This window comes from Doryrhamphus excisus, linkage group LG10, assembly GCF_037039965.1.
Source record: "Doryrhamphus excisus strain RoL-2023G ecotype Guam linkage group LG10, RoL_Dexc_Guam_v1.1, whole genome shotgun sequence".
In the NCBI taxonomy this organism is placed as follows: Eukaryota; Metazoa; Chordata; class Actinopteri; order Syngnathiformes; family Syngnathidae; genus Doryrhamphus; species Doryrhamphus excisus.
The window spans coordinates 5,357,032-5,374,297 of NC_136366.1; the positions used below are offsets into that span (position 1 = coordinate 5,357,032).

At 40.4% G+C, this 17,266-nt stretch overlaps 1 protein-coding gene across 2 annotated transcripts in view; it reads left to right on the forward strand.

Annotated features, from left to right (window-relative positions):
• Positions 1-17,266, forward strand: part of mark1 (MAP/microtubule affinity-regulating kinase 1) — a 43,644-nt gene that overhangs the window by 7,384 nt on the left and 18,994 nt on the right. For both annotated transcript variants that reach the window (XM_058056328.2, XM_058056338.2), the window contains exon 3: positions 5,201-5,254. In XM_058056328.2, coding sequence (XP_057912311.1) covers positions 5,201-5,254 — 54 coding nt within the window. The remainder of the gene's footprint in view (positions 1-5,200; positions 5,255-17,266) is intronic.

Genomic DNA, 17,266 nt, shown 5'->3' on the forward strand with positions numbered 1-17,266 from the left:
AAAACTGAAAAAAAAAATCAATAAAAAACTATCTTTAATGCGTTTGCTTCTGCTATACCCTACACTTTTTCAGTACTTTGGTTCCGGTTTTCCACACCAAAGTATCTGATAAAACATTCCACTGTTCTCAAATATCTTAATTTTTATTTTTCTATACACAAATTAAGATAAAATAAATAAATAAACAAATAAAGAATAAAGACAATAAATCAATCAATCAGTAATATATAAGTAAAATAATAATAAAGCAGCAAATAAGAAAAACGTAAGAAACCACATACAGTTTGTAGAGAAATTCAAATGTACAGTATTAACAGTTATTTAACCTTTAACATGAACATTAATGAAACTTAATAATTTTACCCAATTAGCAAGTTAGCATCGTACTCAGTTCCATCTGGGAGCAGCGTCGTAACTTTAACAACATGTTTGATGAGATGCTTTATCTTGACGTGTATTTTCGTGTATCAATTCAAACACTTGGCGGGCCGGATGTGGCCCCCGGGCCGTAGTTTGCCCACCCCTGGACTAGACAGTCCGAAGTTTCTCAAGAAAAGAGACGTCTCTCAGTGTTAAGTAGTTTTAGCATTTTAGCTTTGGGTTTTCTACAGTGACGTCTAATGTGGCCACTAATTGTGGTGGGAAAGGACTATTAGCAACCCCCCTCTCCCACCAAGTAACGTTGGAAAGTTAGTCGGCTATTCCAGCTGCATAGTGGCCCATGTTCACAAAACAGTCTAGTGTGAAATGCCCTTGACAGATTAAAATGCGGTTCAAGGTGTACCCTGTCTCTCGCCCAAAGACAGCTGGGATAGGCTCCAGCATACCAGCATAGAAAATGGACGGATGTAAGGGTTAATCATGTTTCTTTGATATCAGTGTGTTGCAAATGTTGGACTAAATGTTAAGCCATTTCTTTGTTAGTGTTTGCAGGTTTTTTTCCGGTCACCAAAGTGGGCATCGTAACTAGGAATTGAAATAAAAAGATTAGAACCATTCTGGAAGAATTGGAATGCTAGTCCCGCTTCCCATTGATACCCAAGACCTGATGCCCAACCCTACCATTTGTGTTGTTTGCTTTCTAAAAGTAGCAATTCTCATGAACAACCACACGTCCTTAGCTACTTTGTATCCCCTCAAGGGTTTCATCTGCCAGCGTAGTTGCATTAGTAGTACCGACGCCACAAAGATATCCCTCCCTCCCTCCCCCTCGCCCCGGACGGCGTCCTTGTAGACCAATGTTAAACAGGCGTATTGGATCCGGCGGGCCCGGGTCACGCGGGAGAAGGTCAGTGGCTGCTTTGTGTGCCTGAGTTGCTTTGAGTTGCTGGCTCATCAGAATGCAAAGACGCGTAGCAGAGTGCGGGAAAAGAACATTTGGGCAAGAAAAGAACACAAGGCAATAAAAGCCCTGCGACAAAACAACAACGTGACGGATCACCTGTCAACACCTTGTCATTTTTGGCCACTATATTGAAACAAACTATAATAATTTTGGAAACAATCCAACATGACTAGTTCTATTTTGTTCAAAATAAGTCATGTTGAGCCCTGCTTTGCAGCGTTAGAAAGGTTATTCCTTGTTTTTGTCAAGTCCGCATGTCGACAGCAAACAGGAATTTGACTCAAGAGGTTCTCCGCGTATTCACACGCTCCAAAGAGAACAAGTGCTGGGAAGGCCTAAAAATAGAAACACACACTTGAAAGAGAAAAGCAAACATCATCACATAGCTCCTGTGCAGAGACTGTGATAACAATTAATAATTAGGGAAAAAGGCAGGCACACTCCAATATAGTCTTCTTTTATTGGCCGAAATCCTGAATGAGTTCTATTTCTTCTGTATTTGCATTACAGGGGACTTCCAACCACACCAAAAAGTGTTCAGTTTGAGGTTCACCCAAAATGAATGCATTTAAATCTATATTATCACAGTTTTTCACAATATGTTTATTAATCAAATGATGTTTTGTGGTTGAAAACGGCCTATTATTAGTCATCAAATTTAAGTTTTGGGTAACTGGAGTGTAAAGGTGACTTGTTTCAGGTTTTTAATGGACTTTTCATGTTATAATAAAGATTTTCTATGCTTTAACTACCAAAATATTTAATGTCCTACATAGTGAAAATTCACTTATTATGGTCGGATCTGAAACCAATAAACTATGGATTATTTATTATTTACAGATTTTTGCTTTTTTTTTCGGATGTAGAGTCGGACCCTGGTGACAAAAGAAAGTGTGACGGTGACCATAGAACAGGAAGTTGGACATCTTGTTATATACTGTATGAAAGTCTTATCTGGCTGCTCAGTACCTAATTACCAGTGGAATTGAATTGAATATATCAAGGTTTTAGTTGGGTGGCACGGTGCGGTACGAGTGGTTAGCGCGCAGACCTCACAGCTAGGAGACCAGGGTTCAATTCCACCTTCCGCCATCTCTGTGTGGAGTTTGCATGTTCTCCCCGTGCATGTGTTGGTTTTCTCCGGGTACTCCGGTTTCTTCCCACATTCCAAAAACATGCTAGGTTGGTGAATGTGAGTGTGAATGGTTGTTTGTCTATACAGGTAAGGGCCAGAAAATTAGAATATTTTCATAAACTTGATTTATTTCAGTCATTGTGTTCAAAAGGTATAACTTTTACATTATATTTAATCATTGCACACAGACTGATGCATTTCAAATGTTTATTTCTTTAATTTTGATGATTATAGGTGGCAACAAATGAAAATCTGAAATTCCGTGGGTCAGAAAATTAGAATATTACCTAAGGCCAATACAAAAAAAGGATTTTTAGAAATGTTGGCCAACTGAAAAGTATGAATGTGAAAAATATGAGAATGTACAGTACTCAATACTTGGTTGGAGCTCCTTTTGCCTCAATGACTGCATTAATGCGGCGTGGCATGGAGTCGATCAGTTTCTGGCACTGCTCAGGTGTTATGAGAGCCCAGGTTGCTTTGATAGTGGCCTTCAGCTCTTCTGCATTTTTGGGTCTGGCATTCTGCATCTTCCTCTTAACAATACCCCACAGATTTTCGATGGGGCTAAGGTCAGGCGAGTTGGCTGGCCAATTGAGAACAGAAATATCATGGTCCTTAAACCAGGCACTGGTAGATTTGGCGCTGTGTGCAGGCGCCAAGTCCTGTTGGAACGTAAAATCCCCATCTCCATAAAGCAGGTCAGCAGCAGGAAGCATGAAGTGCTCTAAAACTTGCTGGTAGACGGCTGCGTTGACCTTGGATCTCTGGAAACAGAGTGGACCGACACCAGCAGATGACATGGCACCCCAAACCATCACTGACGAGGTCCCAGAGTCTGGAGGAAGAGAGGAGAGGCACAGGATCCACGTTGCTTGAAGTCTAGTGTGAAGTTTCCACCATCAGTGATGGTTTGGGGTGCCATGTCATCTGCTGGTGTCGGTCCACTCTGTTTCCTGAGATCCAAGGTCAACGCAGTCGTCTACCAGCAAGTTTTAGAGCACTTCATGCTTCCTGCTGCTGACCTGCTTTATGGAGATGGGGATTTTACGTTCCAACAGGACTTGGCGCCTGCACACAGCGCCAAATCTACCAGTGCCTGGTTTAAGGACCATGATATTTCTGTTCTCAATTGGCCAGCCAACTCGCCTGACCTTAGCCCCATCGAAAATCTGTGGGGTATTGTTAAGAGGAAGATGCAGAATGCCAGACCCAAAAATGCAGAAGAGCTGAAGGCCACTATCAAAGCAACCTGGGCTCTCATAACACCTGAGCAGTGCCAGAAACTGATCGACTCCATGCCACGCCGCATTAATGCAGTCATTGAGGCAAAAGGAGCTCCAACCAAGTATTGAGTACTGTACATTCTCATATTTTTCACGTTCATACTTTTCAGTTGGCCAACATTTCTAAAAATCCTTTTTTTGTATTGGCCTTAGGTAATATTCTAATTTTCTGACCCACGGAATTTCAGATTTTCATTTGTTGCCACCTATAATCATCAAAATTAAAGAAATAAACATTTGAAATGCATCAGTCTGTGTGCAATGATTAAATATAATGTAAAAGTTATACCTTTTGAACACAATGACTGAAATAAATCAAGTTTATGAAAATATTCTAATTTTCTGGCCCTTACCTGTATGTGCCCTGTGATTGGCTGGCGACCAGTCCAGGGTGTACCCCGCCTCTCGCCCTAAGACGGCTGGGATGAGCTCCAGCACCCCCGCGACCCTTGTGAGGAAAAAGCGGTAGAAAATGAATGAATGAATATAATATAGGGCTGCACGGTGGTCAAGTGGTTAGCGCGCAGACCTCACAACTAGGAGACCAGGGTTCAATTCCACCCCGTGCATGCGTGGGTAATCTCCGGGTACTCCGGTTTCCCCCCACATTCCAAAAACATGCTAGGTTAATTGGCCACTCCAAATTGTCCATAGGTATGAATGTGAGTGTGAATGGTTGTTTGTCTATATGTGCCCTGTGATTGGCTGGCCACCAGTCCAAGGTGTACCCCGCCAGCTGGGATAGGCTCCAGCAACTCCCGCGACCCTCGTGAGGAAAATAAAATGTAAAAATAAAATCAAATTTCTTTATTTTAAATGTTTTCAATTTTTTTTTTTTTTTTGTCACGTACCGAAGTACAAGGTGATATGAGCATCCAATGACATAATGGGTAAGTGTCAATATAGTGATATATATATATATATATATCTTATTCTTGTCCAATTAAGACTTTTTCTGTTAAAATGCAGACTTTATTCTTGTTTATTCTCAGTGTGTTGGGCCACACTGAGGAATAATATCACTCTTTAGTGAACTTTTAAGGCTTCATTGTGTCTCCCAAGTAGCAGTGTGCCAAGGAAAAGGAAAGCATTTCACACAATCACTGCATCATCAAGAGTTGTGCTGCTATATTGTTCATACTGTGTTGATACTAATCTGTTTGTTTCATTACTGCATTCATTTACATACGGGTGCGATGCCGGGTTAATCATTTCCAGGAAGAAATATTTTTGTTTGGTGCCGAGCGTAATCCTTTCAAGGTGTGTTGCAGTCATTCAAACTGCAAACTGCCACACATCGGGGGGAATAATGAGCAGCGTTCACGCCAACCAAAACAAAAACTCCACAATACCTGGGATTATTTTTGACATTTCTGCTATCTTTGATCTCACTTTTTCTCCTCCCCATCCTCCCCCTCTTCTGTGTCTCCCAAGGTGGCAGTGAAGATTATAGATAAAACCCAGCTGAATCCCACCAGCCTACAGAAGGTGAGGCCTGCTTGGTTTGTTTTTTTTTTTACATTTCATCAATTTTCCACAACCATATAGAGTTCCCACATATACATTAGTGTTTGTCCCTAGCTACTATGTTAGTAGCACTCTAAGTAGTAGTACTCCTGCCTTATGTTGGAAGTATTTAATACGTCACACTAAACTGATACTGATGTCACAATGCATTGAGAGCAGGGGTGCATCATGAAAAATGAAAGCTACTTTGCTTTGACATTTTGTCAAGATTTCTGAAAGTTTACCCGTTGTCATGTGCTAGTGACTTTTTAGAAAACAATGATGTCATTTCTTGTGATTATTGGAGCCATTTTTAATTGATTGGTATCCGTATGACAATAACTATCATGCACCCTAATATATATTATATCGCAAAAACATTCCAGCTTTTGTTATATAGATGATAGTGTTGCTCTTTTCATTTTGCCCCCCCATGTTTGCTTGATTATTATTATTATTTTTTATTTTTACAAATATTTAAACCTTCTTCTTGAATAATCTTCGGAAAGTTTATTTTTGTGATATGATGACTTTATTCCCACAATTGTAACTTTTTCCCCAACCTACTTTTCCACAAATTACAACTTTATTTTATTTTTACCTATTCTATATTTTACATTTACATTTACATTTTCTTTAAAGGGGACCTATGATGCTTTTTTCCACTTTTCTGACCTATAAGTGTAGTTAGAATGTTGGATTCTGGTGTTAAGCCAAAATTTCAGATCATGAGGTTTGCGTATTTGGAAGTGAGACCTGAAACAACTTTGGGGTGGCTCAAAACGCTCGGTTTCAAAAGGCGTGGTAAAACTGGAGGTCTGATGAAAAATAAATAAATACATCAAGAATAAGGAAAATCAATCAATCAGTAATACATAAATATAATAATAATAACAAAATACCAATTAATAAAAACTTAAGAAACCACATATAGTTGGTGGGTAGACAAATTATTTTTTTCAGATTAAAATTAACAAAGCATTATTAGAGCCCTGTAGACATGACAAAACACAACTATGTATAGTCACATTTATACTCTTTTTATTTACAACATATTGCGCAACTGCAGGGTCTTGAGACACATGCCAACTCGCAAACTAGAGAGCTAGCGACCTAAACGGTAGCCTTCACGTTATTTCCTTTAAACTTAAATAGCCAAAAACTTACCACTTCCACACGGATAGGGAGGATAACTATTAAGAGTTATTTAACCTTTAACATGAACATTAATCAAACGTAATAATTTTTTCTGGGTACATGATACCATACAGCATCCATATCAAACTAACATTAAATTTTCATATTAAGGCGGGGGCCTCAAACTAGTGTCCTGCGGGCCACAATTGGCCCACGGGCCGCGTGTTTGAGACCCCTGGTGTAATGCAATATCCCACCTTTGCTGGGTTGTGTGTAAAAAAAGCAAAGATGAAGAAATGCCTGATCCGTTCCCTAGTTTAGTTGCTGACACAGAGTTCTTTTTCAAATGACCTGCGATTTTAGCTTTAATTTGTTGACGTGCATGTAATCACGCGTGACGTCAAGGCTTGTTTAATTCCCGCGCCTCCGCCTCCTCCCTGTCCTTAAAACCCCACCCACCAGTCATTGTGAGTTTGTGGTTTGCAGGGCTAAAAATACACCAGCTTGCCTCCTTGTCTCACAGTAATTTTTTTTCACAAAAAAAAAAAAAATACCACCGTTTCCTGATTACTGCGTCTAAATCTGACCCCTTTTTGCTGATTTCACACACACACTCATGTGTACTAATACCACACGTGATAAGAAAGGGACGTGTCCGCCGTGTGTGTGTTTTGTGAGCCACCTGCTTTTGAGTTTTGCATCTAAAAATAACGCAACATTTTAATCGTCACCACATCTGTGAGCACAGCTCGCCGCGGCCGCTGTCGTTTAATTCTAGTGTGTCGTAAATGATGAATAAATTGCTAAGCGGCTGCCGTAAGCGTGTATTAAAGGTCCATTACAGCAATCACACCCTGTAAAACCACCAGCGGTGGTGCCTTGATGCATCTCTTGGCTCATCGGCAAGCAGAGCATGTGACCACCTTGTAGATGTTAAAGGAGCCTTCAAGAACATTTTGGTTGGTTCATTGCCCCCCCCCCCACACACACACACACAGTCACTGTAAATGTAATTTCTTTTTGGTCTAAATTAAAATGAAGCTACAAAAATATAAATCATGCTGTTTTGTGTTTGAGTACAGCCTAATGTATCATAACACAATATATAAACATTCATTCATTCATTTTCTACCGCTTATCCTCACTAGAGTGGGGCGTGCTGGAGCCTATCCCAGCTGTCTTCAGACAAAAGGTGGGGTACACCCTGGACTGGTGGCCAGCCAATCACAGGGCACATATAGACAAACAACCATTCACACTCACATTCATACCTATGGACAATTTGGAGTCGCCAATTAACCTAGCATGTTTTTGGAATGTGGGAGGAAACCGGAGTACCCGGAGAAAACCCACGCATGAACGGGGAGAACATGCAAACTTCACACAGAAATGGCCGAGGGTGGAATTGAACCCTGGTCTGATATAAATATAATATAATATAAAGTGAGGAAAAGCGGTAGAAAATGAATGAATGAATGAATGAAAATAATATATTATAATATAATATATAAAATATTATAAAAAAATAATATAATAATAATAATATTGTAATATATTATATAATAATATATATAATTATATAATATTAATATTATATTATTATACAATATTAATAATTAATATTAATATTATATCATAATATAATATAATAAAATATTACAGTATACAATTAAGGAAACCCTGGTCTGATATAAATATAATATAATATATATAATATAATATAAAGTGAGGAAAAGCGGTAGAAAATGAATGAATGAGTGAATGAAAATAATTATAATATAATAATAATATTATAATATTATAATATAAAAATAATATATTATTATATAAAAAGTAATTATAATAATATAATAATATTATTATATAATAATATATAATTATATAATTATATAATATAATAAAATATTACAGTATACAATTAAGGAAAACATGACGTATTAGTTCCTGCCTTCTAAAAAGAATATAACAAACAAGTGATTGTGAATTTGTGAGTTTTATCAAGGAAATTGAGGCCAAGGAATAATAACTGTGGTGTTTGGTAGTCATCACTTCCAGTATCCAGCAGAGAAGTAAAGCAGAGTCATGCAATGTCACCACATTTTGCATTAGCTTGCAACAATCCAATAATGCAAGAAGAATCAATTCTCTTAAGATTCTCCTAAGATCGTTAGGAGCTATCAGCAACCTGCTGTTGCCTGGAAAGCGATAAACAGGATTGTCACTGTATGCCAGGGTTGCTCACTCTTTTTCAGCCTGCAGGATCCTTTTAAAATGAGCAGCTTCCTACTAGAAACATACAAAAGATATGTTTACGATATTAATAAATCTGAGTATTTAAGTCCAGTCAGCATTTTTCAGTTAGCAGTTAGCACTTCTCAAAACTAACAGTACAATACCAGCATGGTGAGGTAGCGTTACTAGCGAGTAACGCCAAGAGCGAGACGTTGTGATATTCCGCCAGAAATATAGTACTCCACGTTAGCCGCTACAATAACAATATCGGTGAAACTCGGTTATTTTACAGGTCAGTTATGGAAATGGAACACTTGCTATTTTATGGACAAAGTAGCTGTATCAAGTGCATTTTAGCTTGTATGAACTCACATTATGGGTGGCACGGCGGTCGAGTGGTTAGTACGCAGACCTCACCAGGGTTCAATTCCACCCTCGGCCATCTCTGTGTGGAGTTTGCATGTTCTCCCCATGCATGCATGGATTTCCTCCCACATTCCAAAAACATGCTAGGTTAATTGGTGACTCCAAATTGTCCATAGGTATGAATGTGAGTGTGAATGGTTGTTTGTCTATATGTGCCCTGTGATAAACTGGCTTGGAAAAAAAGGAAAAAAGTCACGTGAAAAACTGGCTTGTGTAAGCTTCTACAACTCAACTTCTGTATGAAAAAGGGTCAAATTAGGGTGATTAGGGTGAAATCGATTAATCGATCAATTAAAATATTTGATCTTGATTAATCACCTTTTGTGTCCATCATTAACTCCAAATTAATCACATTTAATCACAGATAGAAATATAGAATATAGAAATAAATTTTATTTATAACAAGTAGGCAAAATGCTGCACAGCGGTCGAGTGGTTAGCGCGCAGACCTCACAGCTACGAGACCTGAGTTCGATTCCACGCTCGGCCATCTGTGTGTGGAGTTTGCATGTTCTCCCCGTGCAATCGTGGGTTTTCTCCGGGTACTCCGGTTTCCTCCCACATTCCAAAAACATGCTAGGTTAATTGGTGACTCCAAATTGTCCATAGGTATGAATGTGAGTGTGAATGGTTGTTTGTCTATATGTGCCCTGTGATAAACTGGCTTGGAAAAAAAGGAAAAAAGTCACGTGAAAAACTGGCTTGTGTAAGCTTCTACAACTCAACTTCTGTACGAAAAAGGGTGAAATTAGGGTGATTAGGGTGAAATCGATTAATCGATCAATTAAAATATTTGATCTTGATTAATCACCTTTTGTGTCCATCATTAACTCCAAATTAATCACATTTAATCACAGATAGAAATATAGAATATAGAAATAAATTTTATTTATAACAAGTAGGCAAAATGCTGCACAGCGGTCGAGTGGTTAGCGCGCAGACCTCACAGCTACGAGACCTGAGTTCGATTCCACGCTCGGCCATCTGTGTGTGGAGTTTGCATGTTCTCCCCGTGCAATCGTGGGTTTTCTCCGGGTACTCCGGTTTCCTCCCACATTCCAAAAACATGCTAGGTTAATTGCCGACTCCAAATTGTCCATAGGTATGAATGTGAGTGTGAATGGTTGTTTGTCTATATGTGCCCTGTGATTGGCTGGCCACCAGTCCAGGGTGTACCCCGCCTCTCGCCCGAAGACGGCTGGGATAGGCTCCAGCACCCTCCGCGTATGAATGAACTCACGTTATAATGCACAGAAAAGGGAAATAAATATGTTTTGATGTTTAGCACTGACTGACAAAATAACGTTTATGCGATTGACCGCTAGCTCACGATGGACGTAACGGGCGGTTGAACTATAGTCTTAATTTCTATGAAATGGATTCATCCTTTTGTTCCCCTCTTGAGGAATCCCTAGGTAAGTTGTGCCCCCCCCACCCCCACCCCCAATCACCACCACAGGCACATCTGTAATTGGCTTGGCTCTTAACGCGCTCCAACTGCAATTGTTGGGCTCATCAGCGCAAACGAGATGTTTATCTCATGTGACCGAGATTAATTTCATATTACGGGGTTAGCTTCTCATTGAACAGCCTCTTACGTTTCTTTTTAATCTGTGCACACATATCAGCGTAATCAACATTTATGTCTTCGTGTTTTTTCGCGTGACCGATGTAGACCGATGAACTGCACGGCCGCAGATGGAGAGTTGTGCAGCGCTTGCACACACCACGGCTCATGTTGTCCGCCTGCCAGGTGCTGATGCGCAACAGCGGCGTCATATCATGTGAGGGCGCCATCCAATCACGTCTCCGCCATGAATTATTCAGCGAGCCTTTCAGATGTCTGCCTCGCCAGCTCGGAGAGGGTCAACACAAGTAGACGTCCTTTTAGTGTTTTTATGGAGGATGGATTGATTTGTTATCAATCGTGCATACCTTTTAAAAATAGATACTATAGTAGTACAGTACTAGTACACCACTCGTTAAGTTTGGAGACACTTTCCCATGCCATTAAAGGAGAAAGGATCTCCAAACTTTGTATATTTCAGACCTGCCAACATGTACAAAGTATATTTTGTACTTGGTACACACTTTGACTCTTGAATATACTTTGCGACTTTTGCCATTTTACCCTTTGCAGTTTTGTGCTTCTGTGCCGAGGCACCAGTGTACGCTACACCGGCTCGCTCCTCCCCCTGCAGATCCTCTTTATCATCTCCTTCGCTTGTTTTTTTTGGGGGGGGAGAAAAGGCCGACAGATGATGTCATAAAGGAAAAACCGCCTTCCTCCTGGACATTATACCGCCTCCGACCTGCCCCCTCCAACTCGATGATCCCACTCCAAATTTGATGATCTTGCCCCATTCATAAAGTAATCCCTCGGTTAACTAGTTCCACACCCGACTGTGATAAGTGAATTTTGGCTAAGTAAAATTCCTTATTTATAAATGCGATATTTTTGCAGTTAGAGCGTAGAAAACCTGTTTTACGTCCTTCTTAATACTGTTTTTAACATTATTAGAGCCCTCCAGATATGAATAACACCCCTATAGTCACCTTCACACTCGTACTACCGAATATAGTAAACATAATAAAACAAAATGAGACCTAAATAAATAAATATTGCTGTAAATGAGTTCTCATGCGAGGGGAGCTGAGTGGGCGGGTGGACAGGAAGTTATGTAGGAGGTTCAGAGTTGACTTCTAGCTGGGTGTGCGTTTACGACCACAAAGGTAGTCTGTGCTAGGGATTGTTGTGACAGTTGTAAGATTGTTCAATCCTGCAATAAAAGCCTGTTGTTCTGGCAATTAAGTTGAGTTTATGTTTCACCCAATATTACAGAAACATTACTGACACCTTGTCAAAAATAAAATGCCACAAAAGATCATTCAGTAATGGAGGAAATTAAGAAAGTGGGACAATTATCAGCTTTCGGCACATTTTAAAAATAGAAAAAAAATAGATAAAAAACAGCAAAAATTGAAAAAATAGAGTTTGAAATTCAAGCAGAATAATGACAAAATATTTGCAGAACAAACTCATAATATTAAGGGAAAAATGGCTTAGTGGAAATATTAAAATAGACTAAAAACTTATTTTTTAACAGTTTGAGAAAGAAACAAAAATAATGACAGAATAATGACAAAATATTTGCTGAAAAAACTCAAGAAAGTGGGGCAATTTTCAGCTTTTGGCACATTTAAAAAATAAAATCAAGCAAGAAAAAAAAAATTGAAAAACAAAATATTTGTTTTGGCAAAAATGGCATCATGGAAATATCAAAATTGACTATAAACTTATTTTCTAACAGTTTGAGAAACAAACAAAACAAAGAATAAAGTTGCAGCAATTTTAGGAGATTTAGGTTGGGTGAAACACTATAATGTTACAATAAGAAATGTAAAATAATATGAAATATTTGTAAAAAAAAAAAAACATAAAAAAACTGTAGAAATGGGAAAATTAGCAAAAAAGTCAGTAAAAACACAAGAACAAAAAATGGATTCATACTAATGATATGCATCGATGTTCTGTACATTTTTCCCCGCATCCTTTGACGTATCATGCCCCCCCCCCCCGCGTGCCGGTATCAAAATGTCATCCACGTGACCTCCTGTGGATGACTGTAACAGTACACTGTACAGCATCGCCTATCTGCAATGCAGGCGTCTGTCGTATAATGCAGCAGTCGTCCCCTGGGCTTGAAGCCATGACCTCATTGAGTGTCCTATGCCATCCTCGGGACTCCGAGGGCTGCATGCATTCACCTTCAAGGTTTTCTTGGCCAAGCGACACGCGAGATGGACACAAAAACATCAACGTTGTTTGTGTCCAATGAAGCGCTGCTATGTTACGTGTCCTACCGTGGTGACACAAATTACAGTCCAGACAGCATTTGGGGGCATTTGGGGTTCAGATGTCTAGACTGACTTTCATGATGTTCCTTAAGGGTGTCTGAGATTTTTCTCGACCACTTTTGACCAACATTTCTATTTGTGCATATCTGCTTGTGCAGCAGCAACGCTAAGACCTATTGATTGATCCTGTGTGTCATGTTAAATATGGCTTCCTGTGTTTCCAAAGGTCCGTATTGATCAGTGTCTCAGGTGTCCTTCCGTGCATCATGCATGAATCATGCAATGTTTTATGACCACCCCACCCCCCCAAATTGCGTGTATTTGAAGGGTCCATTAAATTAACAAAGAAAGCACCCATTTAGTTTGGGTGTCACAAGATTAAAATGTGACAAGAAAAAAAAAAGCCTTGTGGGCACAAGGCCTGGGGAAATAAAGACGAACGAGCCTTTACTTTCACTGCCCCCTCCCTCTGGAACCCCCAGCCTGCACCCACTTGTAAAATGTAAAACAATATGACAATATGAAACGGTAGCCTGTGCTAGGGATTGTTGTGCCAGTTGTAAGATCGTTCAATCCTGCAATAAAGGCCTATTGTTCTGGCGATCGAGTTTATAGTTTATGTCTCACCCAATACGTCTCACCCAGAAACGTTACTGACACTTCGTGAAAATAAAATGCCCCAAAATAAAGAAAAGATCATTAAGTAATGGAGGAAATTAAGAAAGTGGGGCAATTTCCAGCTTTCAGCACATTTTAAAATAAAATAAAATAAAAACAGCAAAAATTGAAAAAAGAGTTTGAAATTCAAGCAGAATAATGGCAAAATATTTGCTGAACAAACTCAAGAAAGTGGGGCAATTTTCAGCTTTCGGCACATTTAAAAAATTAAATCAAACAAGAAAAAAAGCTTGTAATTGTAATTGTAATTTTCCTCTTTCCGAATGGAATCTTTCCGAATGTGTATATATGGAAAGGAATATTCCAATCTCCTGTCTACATGCACCGCTATAATCAAACGGAATAGTCAATGGGGCATGCGCAGTAAAACGTAAACAACATCACATGATTCATCGAAGATAGCGGATGAGAGTGATTACCACGGTTGTCGGGACAGTTGCTACGCTTTTTTTAAAGCGGCAACTTGAATGTTCAGTTCTTTTTAAAGTTTGTATCAAAAACGAACTTTCCGCTGTAGTCCAGTGATGACTGCTCGCCGCCATTTTTAAAAATTGAGCGACATCTGCGTGTTACATCACAGCTGAGCATGCGCTGAAAGAACGCACCCTGACAACTTTCCGATCAAGCGGGTACAAAATCGAGAGGCGGGGTTACACCCTGGACTGGTGGCCAGCCAATCACAGGGCACATATAGACAAACAACCATTCACACTCACATTCATACTTATGGACAATTTGGAGTGGCCAATTAACCTAGCATGTTTTTGGAATGTGGGAGGAAACCGGAGTACTCGGAGATAAACCCACGCATGCACGGGGAGAACATGCAAACTCCACACAGAGATGGCCGAGCGTGGAATCGAACTCACGTCTCGTAGCTGTGAGGTCTGCGCGCTAACCACTCGACCGCCGTGCAGCATTTCTCCTACTTGTTATAGATAAAAACGTATTTCTATCTGCGATTAAATGTGATTAATTTGGAGTTAATGATGGACACAAAAGGTGATTAATCAAGATCAAATATTTTGTGACAATTTGGAGTGGCCAATTAACCTAGCTTGTTTTTGGAATGTGGGAGGAAACCGGAGTACCCGGAGAAAACCCACGCATGCACGGGGAGAACGTGCAAACTCCACACAGAGATGGCCAAGGGTGGGATTGAACTCGGGTCTCCTATCTGCGAGCTAACCACTCGAACACCGTGCAGCCTTGGTAGATTTTAGTGTACAGTATTTTCATTGTACTTTTCTGAAAAGTAATGTTAAAATCCTGTCTCGTCTAGACCCAATCTCATATATCGTCTCGTGCACCGATTGTCTTGTGACACCCCTGGCAGGTTAGCATGATTAGTTTGTCAAACTGACCCCGGGTTCCGGCCTCTTGCCAGCCATGGTGGGCCGGCTATCTGGCACTGTCGTCGCATCCTATAGCACCACATGCACACAGACACTCCACTCTTCTTATTTGAAGCCATGTTTCTACCGAGTGCTTTGGCAGTTTGGAACGGTAAAACCTGATCTGGCTGGCGGTTTGACATCATCACAATAAACAAAAGGACAGGCATGGAGGACAACCAGCCTTTTTTGTTTTTGTCTTGGCGTATGGCGGCTCTCTGTAGAAAAAAAAAAAAAAAAAAGACAAGGACAAGCATTGTTTAAAAAAAACAAAACACAAAGTATTCTTCTGATTGTCGCACTAAATTTATCATGCTCTCCTGGCCAATCACAGGACAGCATATTTTGTGTGACTCCACTTTTTGTTACTGTTGTCATCACAAAAAGGAAGGTTTCCAATATGCTATGACAATGACTAGGCCAGTCACAATAACAAACATTTGAAATGTGACCTATTATGCTCATTTAGCTAGCTTTCTAGATCTTTTAGAATCTGCACTTATTCCAGCTGTATTTCCTTGGATTCCCATAGCGGCTTGTTTGAATTTATTCCATGCTCTAGACATGCCTATTCCGCTGTGACTTCCGGACTACTGCCGAACCCCGCTTTCTAATTTTGTTGGTTTGAGTGGATAGATAAGAGAAGGACATACATGTGTTGTAGATGGTGATGGGCAAATTCCACCCAAAAGTGTACTTTTCCGTTAAAGTTACAGTGGGTGTTTTGTGTGTGGGGGGTGATACTTATGATTTGGGGGTGTATATTATCAGCACCATCATGTTGTGTATTTGTCAGAAAAGAATGGCACAGGCAAACACCATACGGGTGCATGTTTAGACACCCTTTCATTCATACCGCTTATCCTCACGAGGGTCACGGGGCGTGCTGGAGCCTATCCCAGCTGTCTTCGGGCGAGAGGCAGGGTACACCCTGGACTGGTGGCCAGCCAATCACAGGGCACATATAGACAAACAACCATTCACACTCACATTCATACCTATGGACAATTTGGAGTGGCCAATTAACCTAGCATGTTTTTGGAATGTGGGAGGAAACCGGAGTACCCGGAGAAAACCCACGATTGCACAGGGAGAACATGCAAACTCCACACAGAGATGGCCGAGCGTGGAATCGAACTCAGGTCTCGTAGCTGTGAGGTCTGTGCGCTAACCACTCGTCCGCCGTGCAGCATTTCTCCTACTTGTTATAGATAAAAACGTATTTCTATCTGTGATTAAATGTGATTAATTTGAAGTTAATGATGGACACAAAAGGGGATTAATCAAAATTTATCAAATATTTTAATCGATTGATTAATCGATTCCAATCAACATTTCTAAATTTTCTTTGTGCACCCTAATTTCGCCCTTTTTCGTACAGAGGTTCAGTTGTAGAAGCTTACACAAGACGTGACTTTTTTTCCGGTTTCCGGAATACCGGTTTCTTTTCCTTGTTTAAGCCAAAAGAGGACAGTAGCAGCTACAGTGAGTCATAAGCCCCAAATAAAGAACCGTTGTGGCGCCCTCTAGCCTGATGTGACTCTGTGGCGCTTTGACTGCAAACAGGAAATGAGGTCGCGCCGAGCTTCCAAAGTACCTCCTGAGGTCCGCCGGCGGAAACGCATCATATGACATCTGCGGTTAGGGATGTTTGGTGGCGTTTTTGTTTGGTGTCTCTCTGTTAATCCCCTCTTTTCACCGCCGTCCTGCCTGGCTCGCTCTAATCTGTAAATAAAAACTGTTTACTTTCGCCCTGAAACGCAGACAATTGAGCGTGAATCGTGTTTAGAAAAGGTAAAGCCGTGAACCTCAACGGTTTGTATCGGGAAGCCAATGACGCTCATTCAGAGACTTGCTACATGACCCACTTGTGCGTATTTGCTACCAGTTGCAAAAAGCCCGCCGCCATCGGGTCAAGCCCTCGTAATGGCTGTTTATGTACGTCTCGTGCCTGTCGTTTCGCATTAGCCAATGAGACGCCGGGCAGCCTCGGGGGTGGAGGCGGCTTTAGTCTGGTTCAGACAAGTGGAATGTGATCGGACGGACACGTTGAATGTCGAGGCTGCATTGTCGTACATTTATTTATGATTTTATATATTCATGGATGTGTCAGTTGTCAAACTTGCTGGCTTCAGGAGTTGTTATTTTTTCCAAAATGACACCCAAAATGCTCAGTTGTGATAACTTTTACTTTTATTCTGTGTTTCTGTTCCGTATAAACCAGAAGGGGCCAAAGTGTAGGCCCTAGGGCCGTTTGCGGCCTGCAGTT